Source organism: Saccostrea cucullata, unplaced genomic scaffold, assembly GCF_032062105.1.
Source record: "Saccostrea cucullata isolate Sc308-1 unplaced genomic scaffold, CSIRO_AGI_Scuc_v1 ctg898, whole genome shotgun sequence".
Classification (NCBI taxonomy): domain Eukaryota; kingdom Metazoa; phylum Mollusca; class Bivalvia; order Ostreida; family Ostreidae; genus Saccostrea; species Saccostrea cuccullata.
Window position 1 is genome coordinate 216027 of NW_026935768.1, and position 16443 is coordinate 232469.

The 16443-nt window shown below is 33.0% G+C and overlaps 3 protein-coding genes across 6 annotated transcripts; 1 reads left to right on the forward strand and 2 right to left on the reverse strand.

Moving 5' to 3' along the window:
* Positions 1-203: 203 nt before the first annotated feature.
* LOC134243727 (acid phosphatase type 7-like) lies at positions 204-3144 on the forward strand. Its single transcript, XM_062725957.1, has one exon. It carries the CDS (start codon positions 381-383, stop codon positions 1935-1937), a length of 1557 nt encoding a protein of 518 aa, XP_062581941.1. The 5' UTR covers positions 204-380; the 3' UTR covers positions 1938-3144.
* Positions 3145-3730: 586 nt separating this feature from the next.
* Positions 3731-7975, reverse strand: LOC134243728 (transmembrane protein 187-like). The gene is made up of 2 exons (XM_062725958.1): positions 7913-7975; positions 3731-4808 (listed from the first exon to the last, which is right to left on the reverse strand). The coding sequence occupies exon 2, from the start codon at positions 4782-4784 to the stop codon at positions 3969-3971; it is 816 nt and encodes a 271-aa protein (XP_062581942.1). The 5' UTR covers positions 4785-4808; positions 7913-7975; the 3' UTR covers positions 3731-3968.
* Positions 7976-9569: 1594 nt separating this feature from the next.
* On the reverse strand, positions 9570-15467 carry LOC134243731 (uncharacterized). Of its 4 annotated transcripts, none has more exons than XM_062725965.1 (4): positions 15336-15467; positions 12707-12762; positions 12423-12548; positions 9570-11033 (listed from the first exon to the last, which is right to left on the reverse strand). In XM_062725965.1, exons 1-4 carry the CDS (start codon positions 15362-15364, stop codon positions 10315-10317), a joined length of 930 nt encoding a protein of 309 aa, XP_062581949.1. In that variant the 5' UTR covers positions 15365-15467; the 3' UTR covers positions 9570-10314. The 4 variants fall into 4 exon arrangements, with proteins under 4 accessions (XP_062581949.1, XP_062581948.1, XP_062581947.1 ...); XM_062725964.1 differs by having other exon boundaries at positions 12707-12765; positions 15336-15460; XM_062725963.1 differs by lacking the exon at positions 15336-15467 and adding an exon at positions 12852-12984.
* Between the last annotated feature and the right edge of the window lie 976 nt (positions 15468-16443).

Sequence of the window (16443 nt, forward strand, 5' to 3'; positions counted from 1 at the left end):
AATAAGAACCCTGAAAGGGGGGGGGGGATAGCATGGATAGTGAGTATGTATTGAGAAAGGAATCACTTACTAAGATTTGTGTTGATTATAATTATCCTGAGTTTAACTATCCTTGATTATAATATATGCTCGTGTTCAAATAAGACAATCTATCAAACCATCCGAATTTCCCATGACGGAATTACTGATTTCTTCACAAAAATGGCGATACTTCCTGTTTACGTCGCATTTGTTTACAAATGCTTTTTGGATAAAATTTTACATTTTCGGTGCATCTGATTTCGGATTTTCCATTTGGGACGTTTTTAATGATGATAACTTATTATTGACAGACCCATCTAATCTTTCCATCACAGGAATGTAACCTGAGATTAGATATAATGATAATGGGGAATTTCACAAGCTTGAAGTATGCCTGTTTTTTATCATGTTTAGTTGGTTGTGTAGGAGCACTGTCAGCAAAGGGCAATAAAGTTGACAAAATAAATGGTCGAAATATTCCACAACAAGTACACATAGGATTTGGCGAGACGACTAATGAAATGGTGGTGATGTGGTCAACAGAACACAATGATTCTTCTGTTGTAGAGTACCATACTGGTGACAACTCGGACGAAAATGTAAAAACTGTTCGAGGAAATACCGTGTATTTTCCAGAAAATGCTAATGGATTGCAATTTTTTCACAGAGTTCTTCTGTCCAAATTACAACCAGGTGTAAAATATTATTATGCAGTTCGTGGTGAAAAGCGCGAATCAATTAGTGATCAGTTTAGCTTTGTAACTCCGGACTCCAATGAAAAGCAGATATTCATGATTTATGGTGATATGGGAACAATGACAAAGAGTCTGCCATTTATTGTGTATGAAGCAACTGGAGAAACAAAGTATACATCTATCTTTCACTTGGGGGATATTGCATATGATCTTGGAAGAGAAAATGGTGCTATTGGTGACAAATTCTTTACAAAAGTTGAAAGGATGGCTGCACGCATTCCATACATGACTATACCTGGTGATCATGAAATGTTCCCCAAAAGCAAAAACCAGTATTTGCATAGAATTTCAAATCCAGGGAAAGAATGGCCGATGCGTCCAGAAGATTTGTGGTATAGCGTTAACATCGGAAAAGTTCATTTCATTTGCATTTCAACAGAGGTTTTTTTCACAAACAAGATGAATATTCAGAAGATCATGGATTGGTTGGTTCAGGATTTAGAGGAAGCCAATACGCAAAGACAGAAGTATCCCTGGATTGTGGTGATGGCTCATCGTCCTTTGTACTGCTCTACAGATGACAAAAATGAAGATTGCACAAAGGCCCATTCTGTTGTTCGAACTCATTTGGAGGACATGTTTTATTTCTATGGAGTTGATCTAGTTTTCAGTGGCCACCAACATATGTACGAGAGAACATGGCCTGTGTATAAAAACAGAGTTTTAGCTTACAATTATCTTGATCCAAGGGGAACTGTTCACATTGTAATCGGCAACATGGGAAATGTCTACCTGACAGAGAAGGGAAGTAAACCTGGGGGGCCTTGGTCTTCATTCATCTCACGCTCAGAACACGAGATGTATGGAAGACTCTATGTTTACAATAGTACCCATATTTACTGGGAAGTCCGAGGGGCCCAGGACAATGATTTGTATGACAGTCGCTGGATCATACAAAGAATTCATGGTCCATTCAACAAAAGTTCTATTTTTATTCCTGATCCACTTGGTGCGGCAGGAGCAGCGTGGCGTAGACAACAAGAAGACTCGAGTGATTTCATTAATCTCCGATTTTTCTATATGAATGGAGATGACTATACAAATCGCATCACTGTTTTAACTTTTACAGTCATAATTTTACTATTTGGTTTGTGTTTCAAAAAGAAAATATTGAATATTGTACGGTTGTGTTTTGTTAAACAAGAATCACTGCCAAAGTAAAATGTTAATGAAGTGGCTTAAACATGTTGAATAAGGAGAACTTGTTCAAGAATAGTTTTGGATATATTATGCAAGAAACATAGGTATACAGAGGATAAATTGTTAAAGCATCAAATATTTGTTAATCGTTTATTTCCATTTAAGTAAGGAAAAAATTATCATATATTTCTGGAAAAAAAAACTTATGCAAAAGAAAAGGGTGACATGCATGCAATTTTTTACATAAAAATATATTATATAGGTAAATCATGTAAGTTTTGTGCCTATACTATGTATGATGCAGGTCTGGCTCCTGGGTCATAAATTTAAATGAGCTCATTTTTAAAAGATCAAAAGTGGGCTGGTCTAAGTTTAATGTCCCAGGTGCCTGGTCTGAGAAAAATGAGCAAAAAAGTTATGTTTTATTCACGAAATCTGTCAAAGTTAAAATAGAGGATTATGTATACATTGTAAATTAATTTCTTTAATTCAAAGTCATTAGTGTTTGCCAAATGAAGAATGCTTTATTTTTTTTAAAATTGTGCCTGTTTTATTTGCATATCAAATGTTGGTTGTATGTTTATCACGTAACAGTTCTTATTTGTACAGTTTACATTTCAATTAAATTTGTTTGTCTGTCTTTCATGGATTTAAAAATGAAATTTTAAATCTGATTTTTTTTAGATTGAATCAAATCATCATTTCCTATAAATATTTTCCCCATACACATTATGTTATATCATTTGCTGTTCATTGATAATCTTAATTTTTAAAACTGTACATGTTTATAGTGTGTAAATAGTTTGAGGGAAAACTTCTGCTTTTAATATGTAGCATTTCAATATGTAAATTTGATTCCAAAGCTTGTGTTATAGGAGTATTTTGTTTTGTATATTTAATGTTAATGTGTATATGTAGCTCTTGTTCACCCTGTATATTTCTAGAATATTTATCTTTGGTGTATGTTTGTGAGAGAGTTATCAGTAAAGTTTCAAAAGAAAAAATATATACAATATATGTACATGTATATTAATTTAAAAATGGATGCATATTCAATTATTTGGAGTATATTTGAGAGAGAGAGAGAGAGAGAGAGAGAGAGAGAGGACAGCATACATCAGTCAGATGAAAAGAAAAAATGAGTGTTATGGTGCATCTAGTTTAATCAAGAGTGCTTGATAAAATTTTTTTAAAAATGCTTATGAATAAAAATCATATATGCCTGAAATGTTTCATCTGTTTTGTCCTTTTAAGTCTTTTCTCCCCTAGAGAAGTTAGATGTAAACATTTCAGATATGAGATGAGATTGAAAGGAGATTTGTATTGAATAAATAAATCATAGTACTTTATGTTCCCAAAAATAGATGTACAAATATTCCTGTGTTCATCGTTCATGTTTGGAAGTGTTTGTTCATAGTTTACGTTGGGAAGTTTTCACAAATTTCTTACACTGGTGGTATTTTTTCAAATTCAACCATGCCAGTATGTTGTTAAAATTACACATGGTCATATACTTTTAACATGTGTAAGGATGAATTCCATTGAAAGATATAGCAAGTATGACATTAGAGTACTTGATGCATTATCTATGTTTACATGAAATGACCATTTCATACTTGATTTCATTGAACTCTTACCAAATTTCAAATCTTTACATACCTTAGATATTTCTTACTGGGGAAAAATATGTACATCTGCATGCTTTCATGAAAATCTAGATGTAAGCACTCATTGTTAATCTTTTCTGTTATGCATTACTGTGCATTGCTTCAATCAAGATGTACACAGAGAGATTTTCTCAAAAAATTTATTTCTGATAAAGTGATATACATGTACATACATGTATTTTATTTCATATGAATTGATATGTAATCAATCTGATTTACAATATTACATGATATTGAACATATTGAAGTACATGCTTTAGTAAATGCCTTGACATTCTCAAAGAGAACACTTAATCTGTATATCAGTGTATATAGCTGATCTGCAACTAACATGATGATTCATATGATTTAAAATATAAAGTAAAATTAATATGTCAAACCTTAGCTATTTAGATTTTTTAATTTGTACATTATTTTTGTGAAGTGTTAATATTTCAAAATATTGATTGACACAGTATATTTGTAAAATATCTGCAATTTTAGATAAAAAATGTCCAGATATTTTCTCAAACATTGGATTTAATTTAGGTAATTCCAGATCAGCTAATTTAAGAAAAACAAACCCTGCACAAAAAATCAGGGCCCAAACAAAGGGTTGCTGGGCCTTCTTAATGGGAAATTTTCTATAAATAGAAATGGCACCATATACTGCAAACAAAATGTGAAGAGCTAAGGCAATTTCAAATCCATGCTTGTGCACAAGAGTCAGACAATATGACAATAAGGAAACGGTCATCCACAGGCCCATGCCCTTTATTCCAATCCCCGAGTCTAAGTGACAGGCCCATACAAACACCCACATAAAGAATGGCAGGGTATACCACTGGTCCAGAACAGCTGCGCGATGAAACTGAGTCAAGATACGCACTGCTTGAATAGCACCATAAAAAGTGGCCATTATGTTAAAGGTGTAGAATAAAACACTGTCAGATAGTGTGATCTGTTTGACATGGAGCCACACAGATGTCTTGGCACAGTACAATGCTCCAACAACAATGTAGCCTAGATTGACAAATGTATTGTAAGGCATGTTAAGCCATGGTGGGAGCACCGTAATCCATTTAGCCGAGTAGCGCTCTGCATAGAACTTTCTTCCAATCTCAGTGTGCACAGTGTCGAAGTATCCCAAGTACACTAGATATATCATGATTACTGTAAAAACTGTCACCACAACAAAGGTCTGTATCATCGGGGACACCATAATTGTTCATTTAACCAGAAGTCTCTGTCGAGACTGTAGCTCTACTGGTTTATACTTAAAACAAAGGAAGAGAAAATTTGGGACTTGAGACTTTAAATCAGCAATAAATAGAAAAATGATCCTTGCCACTCATCAAAATAAAAACCAATGCACAGAATTATGTATCAAAGTCTACTTGTGTGTTATACTGAAATCAGACCAAAACTGCAGGAAGGCATTTTGAAAGAATTTCAGAAATTTCTATTTTTAGTAACCACGGCAACATTGCATTGAAATGTGCACAGAATTATGTATCTTAGTGTAGTCTACTTTTGTGCCAAGTTATATCAAAATCAGACCAAAACTGTAGGAGGAGTAGCATTTTGAAAGAATTTCAAAGAAATTTCTATTTTTAGTAACCACGGCAACACCGTTTATCGAAATCAAAAACCGATGCACAGAATTATGTATCTTAGTGTAGTCTACTTGTGTGCCAAGTTATACTGAAATCGGACCAAAACTGTAGGAGGAGTAGCATTTTGAAAGAATTTCAAAGAAATTAATTTTGGTAACCACGGCAACACCGTTCATCGAAATCAAAAACCGATGCACAGAATTATGTATTTTAGTGTAGTCTACTTGTGTGCCAAGTAATATTGAAATTGGACCAAAACTGTAGGAGGAGTAGCATTTTGAAAGAATTTCAAAGAAATTTCTATTTTTAGTAACCACGGCAACACCGATTATCGAAATCAAAAACCGATGCACAGAATTATGTATCTTAGTGTAGTCTACTTGTATGCAAAGTTATACTGAAATCGGACCAAATCTGTTGGAGGAGTAGCATTTTGAAAGAATTTCAAAGAAATTTCTATTTTTAGTAACCACGGCAACACCGTTCATCGAAATCAAAAACCGATGCACAGAATTATGTATTTTAGTGTAGTCTACTTGTGTGCCAAGTAATATTGAAATTGGACCAAAACTGTAGGAGGAGTAGCATTTTGAAAGAATTTCAAAGAAATTTCTATTTTTAGTAACCACGGCAACACCGTTTATCGAAATCAAAAACCGATGCACAGAATTATGTATCTTAGTGTAGTCTACTTGTGTGCCAAGTTATACTTAAATCGGACCAAATCTGTAGGAGGAGTAGCATTTTGAAAGAATTTCAAAGAAATTTCAGTAACCACGGCAACATGTTCATCGAAATCAAAAACCGATGCACAGAATTATGTATTTTAGTGTAGTCTACTTGTGTGCCAAGTAATATTGAAATGACAAAATAGGAGGAGTAGCATTTTGAAAGAATTTCAAAGAAATTTCTATTTTTAGTAACCACGGCAACACCGATTATCGAAATCAAAAACCGATGCACAGAATTATGTATCTTAGTGTAGTCTACTTGCATGCAAAGTTATACTGAAATCGGACCAAATCTGTTGGAGGAGTAGCATTTTGAAAGAATTTCAAAGAAATTTCTATTTTTAGTAACCACGGCAACACCGTTCATCGAAATCAAAAACCGATGCACAGAATTATGTATTTTAGTGTAGTCTACTTGTGTGCCAAGTAATATTGAAATCGGACCAAAACTGTAGGAGGAGTAGCATTTTGAAAGAATTTCAAAGAAATTTCTATTTTTAGTAACCACGGCAACACCGTTCATCGAAATCAAAAACCGATGCACAGAATTATGTATCTTAGTGTAGTCTACTTTTGTGCCAAGTTATACTGAAATCAGACCAAAACTGTAGGAGGAGTAGCATTTTGAAAGAATTTCACAGAAATTTCTATTTTTAGTAACCACGGCAACACCGTTCATCGAAATCAAAAACCGATGCACAAAATTATGTATCTTAGTGTAGTCTACTTGTGTGCCAAGTTATATTGTCGGACCAAAACTGTAGGAGGAGTAGCATTTTTACAGACAGACAGACAGACAGACAGATAAATCACCTCGCAAAGCTCTTCTGGTCTCTGACCAGTAGAGCTAAAAATCACCTGCAAAATAAGAAAGAAAATTTGCTTATTTAAATATGCAAGTATGTTTCATTGATTGTCAAACATTATGTGTGTGTGTAAAGGGTTTTTTTCAATCTGTAGGCATAATGAATGGCCTTACCAGTACATGGTCAGAGAATACCCTGGTAATATCATGTGGTAACAAGATGTGTTTGTGAAACACAGATGCCCCCGCACGGTAGCTAATGGCGAGGGTTGAAGATTCTCAGGTGCAAGTCAAACTCCGAAAGTCAAGGTCAAAATTGTTGGTGTTCAGAGGATTAGGTCTTGTTACATATAGATTATATCTGTAATAAGTGATAACTATTAAAGAGTTATGGCCAAGGTTAAAGCTTTTTAAAACTTAACTCTAAGGTGAAGGTCAAAAATATGTATGCCCATTGAAAGGTCTTGTCTGATCAATGAATATATACTCAAGTGAAATAAGAAAGCCCTTAGTGCCACAGTTCAAAAGCCATGGTCAAGGTTAAAGTGTGGTATTTTTTTGTAAAAGTGGGTCAAACTACAAGATCAAGGTCAAGAGGTCAAATTTGGTACTACCCAAAGAGAGGTCTTGTCACTGTAAGGATACACCTGTGAAATTATGCAATTATAGCACATCCACTCAAAGTTTTGTCCTGAGGTTCAAGGTTTTGCAGAAAAACAGTCTTAACATACAGACAGGACAAAAACTATATCAAACATTATCCCTAAAGCTTTGATGGGGGGGATAAATATTATAGAAAGTTAGAAACAAGTGTCTGTGGTTTAGAGACTTAGACAATGTGAATATCACTACTTCAATATGCACTATTATCCTCACTATCATGACCCAGTTCATCCAAAAAGATTAATTTCCCATACGAACACATTTCACCCCCACCTCTTAGAATGGATATCCTAAACATTGTTCTGTACATTAAATTTGAGACTTTTTATTTCACACTGTCAAACAAACATTTCCAGAGTTATTGCTCTTTGCTAACTTTGTACCTTTACTGTTTAATATTCAATAAACTGAACACATTAACAAGGCCAAATTATGCATTAAATCAAAACATTGCAGCTTTAGTATTAAACATTTTTTCACCAATTTTACAGAGAGAGAGAGAGAGAGAGAGAGAGAGAGAGCGAGTACTCACAACAATGTTTATGTTCAGCTCAACTGGTGTTGATAATGATAAGGAAAGTGCGTGTTCGCAATAATATAAATCTCTCCACTTGGGCTTAAAGTTAATGAAAAGCGCCGCAAAGAGTTGCTAGCCAAACAAGTAAAAATTTATAATAGAATAGAGCTTTGATGGATGTTATTTTTATTTATACTTACGGAAAGATTCTGATTTGAAATATTAGTCTTTATACAGATATACAAACCAAGAGGCCCGTCGATCACAGCACTCACCTGTTACGATTTTTAAGAGGCACTGAATAGTTTTTTGTTTTGTTTTTTAGATTTATATTTTATTTGATTCGTGATATTTAAAATGAAAAAGGTGAAGATAAAGTGATTGAACAAAACACTTAATTCTTACTTGTACATACAGGACATGAAACACGACCCGGTGAAAGCCCCAGCAGGTGAATAGGAGGAGTAGGCTTCCCCTGCTGACCGGTCACACCCGCCTTGAGCCCCGTGTATTGACCGGGTAGCCGAAACATATCAACTTTATGTTTAAAAAGCTTCACAATTAGTTTGAAACGTGTCAGCTGAAATAAGACCTTATGTTTAAGATTAGATATCGTATAAAAATATCAGTACAAATTATGTTGTTGAGTGTGTCACAGGGTGAATAAATTAATAATTTATTGTAATAAATACTATATAATTTATTTATTAATAATTTGTGACCTAATATACTAATTATTTCATTATCATCATCATCATTTTCATCTATTATACAGCATAGTAAATTACAGTTCCCTGGAATTTACTATGTATTCAGTTCATTCATGAAGTCGTTCATTGATATTCATGAGGTTAAATGCTCATTGGTTGGTTTGGGAGTGTGAAAGGTCAAATGTGTTTGTGTCAGAATGGATGCGGTTTGAAGTTGTATGATTGGTTGATATATTTTAGTGTGAGAAGTGTGTGAGTGGTTTTACTACTTTGGCACCAAATACGCATGCTTGGCGCCAAACACCCTTAATAACTCACTCCACCCTATGATAGTCAGGAGAAAGGAAGAGTATATCTCCTCTCCAGATATATTATAGTCTTTCATTTAAGGAATAACTGTCTTATCTTTCGATTTCATGAAGGGATCAATCGATTGGCTTGCGTGATAATTTGAAGGCGTTTATGCATAAAATTATCACGCAAGCCAATCGATTGATCATCTTCATGAAATTGAAAAATCTGACAGTTATTCCTTATATTTACATGCTTTGATTCCGCCAATCCACATGCTCCAAGCCCTGCTTCTGTCTAGCTGTTTGTCCAGCCCTGCACGTGTTTTTTTTTGGAACCGCGCCAATACATTGATGGAGAAATAAAGTACATTTACATTTGGTAATTTTATCTCGGACAAAGACATTGGAAATGTAAATATTTTATAATGAAGACAAATTAAACCTGTCTATTCGGTAAGAATTAATTTACCACCGTTGCTATGAATATATTAAATACCCTATCTATTAATTATTTAATTAAAGAGAACACTTAAAATATTCTAAAATAATTAAAAGTGTGAATGTTAGTGTATGAGTGTATTCATTTATTTCACAGGTCACCTTGTTAATTGTACTTATTATTTCATCAAGAAAGTATAACTGAAATATAGATAAAGAAAAGAACCCACCGACAGCTGTTTTGTTATTTATTGAGTAACAAATATAGTGCGGCTGTGACAACTGACAAGTGTAACAATGAAAATTTTCACCCCAAGGAAATTAAACAATTGTCTACCGAGGTGCAACGAGGGGCAAAAAATCTTAAATGTTACACTGAACTACATGCAATATTTATCATTTTCATACCAATACATACTATATAGTGAATCTTGAGTTCATAAATTCTACGCATTCAACATTTTTGGGAATATCACTCATCGACAAGCAATGTTGACTGATGCTTCGCTGGAAGGAATGGCTTCATTTATCATCGGATAATAGTGTTCTTTAACAAATGTTTCTCGACGAATCAGATTCATCCATTTTACATTAAAGTATTTTTATTATACTGGATGTTTTATACAAATGCATATAAAAGTGAACCTTGCACGCGTAAATTAAATTCTGCGCAGTCAACATTGTGAGTAAAAAATATCATTAAAAATAAATTTGTCTTATAAGCAGTCTTGATCAGAGACTGTGTACAACTTGGAAGTGAACTAATGCTTATACTGGATAAAATAAAAGTAAAGTTCTTAATTTATCCTGAAAAATAACATCTATCTAATTTGATCTATTGAACTTGACATAAATTGATAGACAACAGAAATTCGTTCAATTGCAATTTTGAGAATCCGCTGACCAGTCTGTTGGGTTGTTGGTAAAAATGGTTTTTCTACAGACTTGGGAGAAGGGGCACATCGGACAATTAGTACTTTTATATCTTAGTAGAAATCACTGTCAAATAGTCACTCCTTTCGTTACAGTATGGTTCTTCCTTTACACAATCTTCCTCTATAGAACCGCTTGCTCCATCGATAGAAGAGTTGTGTGGTAGCTGATATCCTTCCAAATCTGTTGATCCCGAGTCTGTAACGGGCACCTGTTGATTCTGTGGATCAGACACTGTGGAGTTCATAGTGTTTTCATAGTCATCTAATGCAATCTTCTCCGTGGATTTTTCCAATGAATTTTCGAGAAAGGGTGATGAATTTTGTAAACTTTTATTCCGGTCTTCCGATTCATTTTGCTGTAGAGGAGAATAGCTAAACCCCGTATTTTGTGCAATTGAAATGTTAGATATTTCTTCATAATGGATTTCTTCTAAGGCACTATTTGGGCACTTTGCATCTGTTTTTGACCGTAGGCGTCGTTTTGACGAAAACTTTCTGCAAATACACTTACACAAGAATACAATGCAAAGGGTTAACAAGATTAACCCCACTCCAAATATACCCATTATCAAAAAGTTTTGAGTGGTAAATAAAGTTTGAGGAGAGTTGCTGGTGATTTTTTGTGTAACACTTCTACTGGAAGTGTAAATTCCTGCATCTTTTTCTGTGATGGTGGACGTGGATAAGAAGATTCTGTTTACTGTTGACATCTCGGTTTTCATGGTGGTCTGTTTTGTTGTGTGAAGGTAAGTAGTTGTTTCCCCTACAAAGAGAATCCGGTTAATTGATATCAAGATTAACTAATTAGACAAGACTACTGTAGCCATACCTTTTCACTGTCAAATGTGAAAATACGGAACAGTAATCAAAAGCCAAGTAAACAAAACTTAAAATGTCCTACAGGGTATATGATATCATGTAAGTCAATATTTTCTAACATAAAGCCATATGCGTTATACTGAGACCAAATATCTGACGAATTTATCAGCAATGATGTGCATGTAAATGAGATATCAATTATAGGACTTTCAAGATAAAACGTTACAAGACACAAAGAGAAGATGAAAATGGATAGTTATAGAAACTAACCTTTAACAATTGAAATTCTATGCCCTATCTCTTTCAGTTTCTCAATCATTATTGTAAGAACCCTTGCTTGTATGGATTAAGTGATGAAAAACAGGAAATAACCAAGTATTCTAATACTAGTACATTACATGCTCTACAATTTTTTGAACGATCTGGGGCTCGTTTTACAAAAGAACTTACGACTTAGACCAAAAACTTCAGATTATTGTAAAATTATGCAAAATTAATTATTCTCCTTGAATATGTCTATGTAAAAATATCTCACCACATTCTTTTCAAAAAGTTTAAAATATTTTTCGATATTAATGTCAATAAAAAAGTTATATGAATAATTAAACTTGGTCTTAAGTCGTAAGTCCTTTTGTAAAACGGGCCCCTGGACTATTGACATATAAGTTGATGATACGAGTAATCACGTTTATAGTCATCATTGTGCAAACTCTAATATGCTCAACACAATGGCCTTGTTCGCAAATAAAATCTTTCCTTAAGTCGAATCTTTACAGAAGCTCATCCTTTAAAGTATTTGGCCATTATTTCCTCAAAATCTATGAATGATCCTTTTATGTGATTATGACAAAGAGCACAAAAAAAATTAACTTCACAATATTTTATCATTTGCAATTAATATCCTTATATACGTGAATGTTGATAATAGAGTGATTAATATTTGTTATTATTAAAATAAGATTGGAAATGACTTTCTATCATTATCATGATTATGTTTGAAAAAAAAGTCAACGTAACAATATACTCATACTGAATTCGAAATGTACAATATTTCAAACATTCACAAAATCATCAGACAAAAGCAAACGATATACAGTTTGATGAAACACCTTCACATTAGCTTCATTATGTAGTACATGTATATTATGAATAATTTTGATTTTGATTATAGAAACCAAAGATTTTATTCAAGGATTGTATTGTTGCCATCCGATCTTTAAAAATTGACTGTTTCCCGTTTTGAATTTTTACTATATTCAACAAAATCAACAAAAAAGTAACAACATTATAAATGCTCAATTATTTATTTTTGTTGATGTTATATTAGGAATACCTGTACATCCTGAGGACACACTACACTCCTCCCTCTGACATTTACACTCTTGTTGACAGCCGTCTCCATAGCTAGGGTAAGCACATGACTGGGCACAGTTTACACCAAAATATCCAGGCCTACATTCTTTAGTTCAATTTGAAAAGCAAGAGATTAAAGATTACTGATCTTACACTCAGGTCTGTTAGATTCTGACATCTAGCGTTTATGCTATTGCAAACTTTCAATCTCCATATTTTTGTATTTGTTGTGAATCGAAATAAGAATTTACATAAGAAACCTACTTGTGCAGTTTTTGAAAATTTCATCCCATTTGTATCCAGAACAGCACTCCCTGTATCTGCTTAGAAAAGGAAAATCAATTATTTTTGTTGTTAATTTTTAGATGCAATTGATATATATAATATTTAGACCATCTCAGGATCTTACCCATGACCTTCACATTGCGCTGAGCATGCTGGTGTGAAGATTAGATGAACAATAAAGCCAGCTAGAGCCATTAATCGTTTACGTCGTATTAATAAAATTTTTGTTTTACAAAATCATATCATTTCTATTTCCTATTTTTTAACATGGAAATACTCTCAAAACTTATATTTACATTTCCAATGTCTTTGCGATAAAATTACCAAAAATGTAATTTTTTTATGATCCAAAAAAACACGTGCAGGGCGGGACAACACCTAGAGAGAAATACTTGGCGGAATCAAAGCATGTAAATATAAGGATACTCAATTGAACAGCCTTATAAATATGTTTTGATCTTAAATAAATATGTTTTGATCAATATCCTCTTAAGCAGTACAAAACAGAAAACTCTAATTAATAAGTGTCATATCCGTCATGTAGAGTCAAAACGTATTCATCTAATTATGCTAATACAACATTAGCTCTTCTGAATGCATTCTATTTTCAGTCGTCTCTTCGAAACGAAAACAAAAACGAAACTCGATCAAGTTTTTGAGAGTTAAAGAGCTTTAACATGTATTATTTCTTTTCTTCATGATCAGTTCTAAAATTCGTGAAAAAAAGATTCTTTAATATTATATCTAATTAAATGTTTAAATATTTTCTTTACTTCATGTTAAAAACTTCTTCATAAATCATCAACTATATTTAGGAATATAATAAACTAAAACCTTAAAATGCGACTCGATCTTTGGGTTAGTATTTAAATTAATTCTTTTGCGTTTGTTATGTTAATCATTCTGGCATTTACCAAGACAAAAATTAGAAATGTTTTTCCGACTATAAAGTGACAAGAAAAAGGAAAAGTGCTAAAAAAAAAAAACCAACTGCTTATAAGGACTACATTTACTGAAAGCATAAATAATAGAACACAAAATTTGCTATATTAGTAATATTATTAATAATTGTGCTGTTATAGCTTCAGATCTGTTTTATGTCTAGATCTTCTAATGCTAGGCAAGGTTACCGCAAATAAAACTCTTAGAGATGAAATATGTCATTAATTTAAATGACGGTATATACTAGTATATATAAACAATATAACGCACAAGAAGGGGGTCAAACTCACAAACTCTGATTGTAAGTTATGTAAATTTTAAATAGTATAATGTCTGATTATAGGCTTACCTAATATATCAATCATTAAAAGAAGGATAGGGTCGAAGGGGTGGTGGTGGGTGTTCAAACTTGTCGTGCCTCATCTAATCAGTGGTCAGCATGCTGGTATCAAAATACAACTGACTCGCTAAGCTGACCACGTGTTTATATATACCTTATTTGGCTTGGCGTTAATCAATTTACACATGTATGGATTGGACAAGGTGTGGATCTAAAACTTTTTAATAAAGGAACTTGACAAGCATTTAGTTTTAATGGAATCCTCTATATTGATACCCGCATTTAGTACATAAAAATAATTGTTGTTGCTCATTGGTTTGATAAAAGAATTAGGATGAACGACCAGAGAGGTACAGTGCGACCGATTGAAAAAAAGTGTATATTAATCGGCGTATATCTCAAAATATTACTAACCTGCCGTGTGTTTCTTACATAGTCTTTTGCTATTTCCATAACAAAACATAACCATTGTCAGTAGCCTTCCCTGGTCTCAAACTGATATCATCAAAAATTTAACATTTAGTTTCCATTTTAGGTGGCAAGACAATAAGTCATTGTTCCAAATCGCTTCATCTAGATGTCAAATGCGATAGTATTTGATCAAGAACAAAGGAACAATTTGACACCGAACATTTGTGCAGATGAGCTAAGAATTTGAAGAAATAAATTCAAAACGGAGAAATAATCTAAGGGTAGGTCTCCAAATATTTTTTTTTTAATTTACCGGGTGGCATGACACATTACAACTAAATTTTGTATTTACTGCCACCCGGTAAATTCATTTACAACATGACATTTCACATAAATTTCTTGCATGCGCATGTTTAAACTTTTAAGTTGTTTTACAATATGGATAAGTTTTTACTGACATTTACTCTGACAGTCAACAAGCTGGACAGCTACAGACATATGTACAATTACAGAATGACAGACACACGTAAAATTCAACGTGTTTAATTCCTTCCGTTAGGGGTGACATTTCTGTCAATGAGAAACAGGCCCAAAACCATAGACGAGATCAGGCTTCAGTCAAAATTTCAAATCAATATAACCTTTAAAATATTTTTCATAATGAAACAAAATTTTCAACATTTGTTTAAATTGAAATATTATACAATACTAAACCACAAATACTAGTGTTTAATAACGTATTTATAATAAATATTTATAATAAATCAAAAGCTATATCCAAAATAAAAATTTTGACTTTAGTCTGTTAATTTTTAGTTTATAGTTTTGAGTCCGTAACACGTAGGCTACACTCCTCTTTATACAAACGGACAAACTAAAAAACGTCATCATCTTTATGATTTAATCTTCACTCACCCTTGTATTACTTCAAAACAATTTGTCATTCTGTTGAAAATTTAAGCTGTAACTCCAGGAATTTGTTGGCTATTGAGAATGTACATGTACATCAGGTCTTCACTGTAAGGATCATGACTGTAAACTTCCGATATTTATCGAAATCTTTTTCCTGCTTAAGTGCACTGTTCTATAGTTATTTATACATTTAATATCAATCTCAGTATGGTTTAAAAATACTTGAGATCCAATTCTCCGAATTACCCTTACCATGGAGGAAAAATGAAATAATTTTTAAAAATGAATATTATTCAATGTGCGAGGGCTGTTCAATAAATAATGTCCTCGGTGCTGGGAAAGAAGCAAAAGACGCTTTTCAATGATTTAGTCTTAATGAATTAACTTGATATTCTCTTTGAATTAAAACATGTCCACAATTTCTTTTTATCCAAATTCTGATTGTTTTTAGAACTTATTTTTGGATATGACCCTTAGTAAACGGGAACATGGCAGATCTTAGATTTCCTGGACTCGTTTCTTCCTTCTGAAAGGTGTTTTTTCAAGTTTGGAAAATGAAACAAGTCAAACAAGTCAAAAGGCGATAAATCTGCCGAATATTGTTAGTGTGAAATAAATTAACTTTCTGTTTATCCCAAAAGCTCCTTTACTCTTCAGGGTTTAGACGCTGTCATGAAAAAATTTAATGTAGTGGATTCCTGATTCTGGTTCCTTACTCTGATTAACCTTCGATTTCTTTTTGCAAAAAAATACTTTTGAGACTCTTTCAGAAATTAAACTGCCTCCCCGAATACGAATTTGAACAACAAGACCACTAATATTTAAGCAAATTGCATATAAATCTGTCTTTGTGCTCTTGCAATTCTTAGCTCTTCTCAGATCTTTGCTGTTTTTGTCAAGTACCTTTTATTGTAAATTTTGCTTCGAGGGTTTTAAGCAATAAGTTCAAGTTTCATTATCTGTTTGAATTTCAAACAAACTTGGATAACTAAAATTTTTTGATTTTTTAAAATAATTGTTTAGATATTCTTACACGCTGTCGTTTAAACTCAATTTTGAAAACATAGGATCAAGACAAGATGATTAAACTCTCGTCCAAATTTCATTAAGT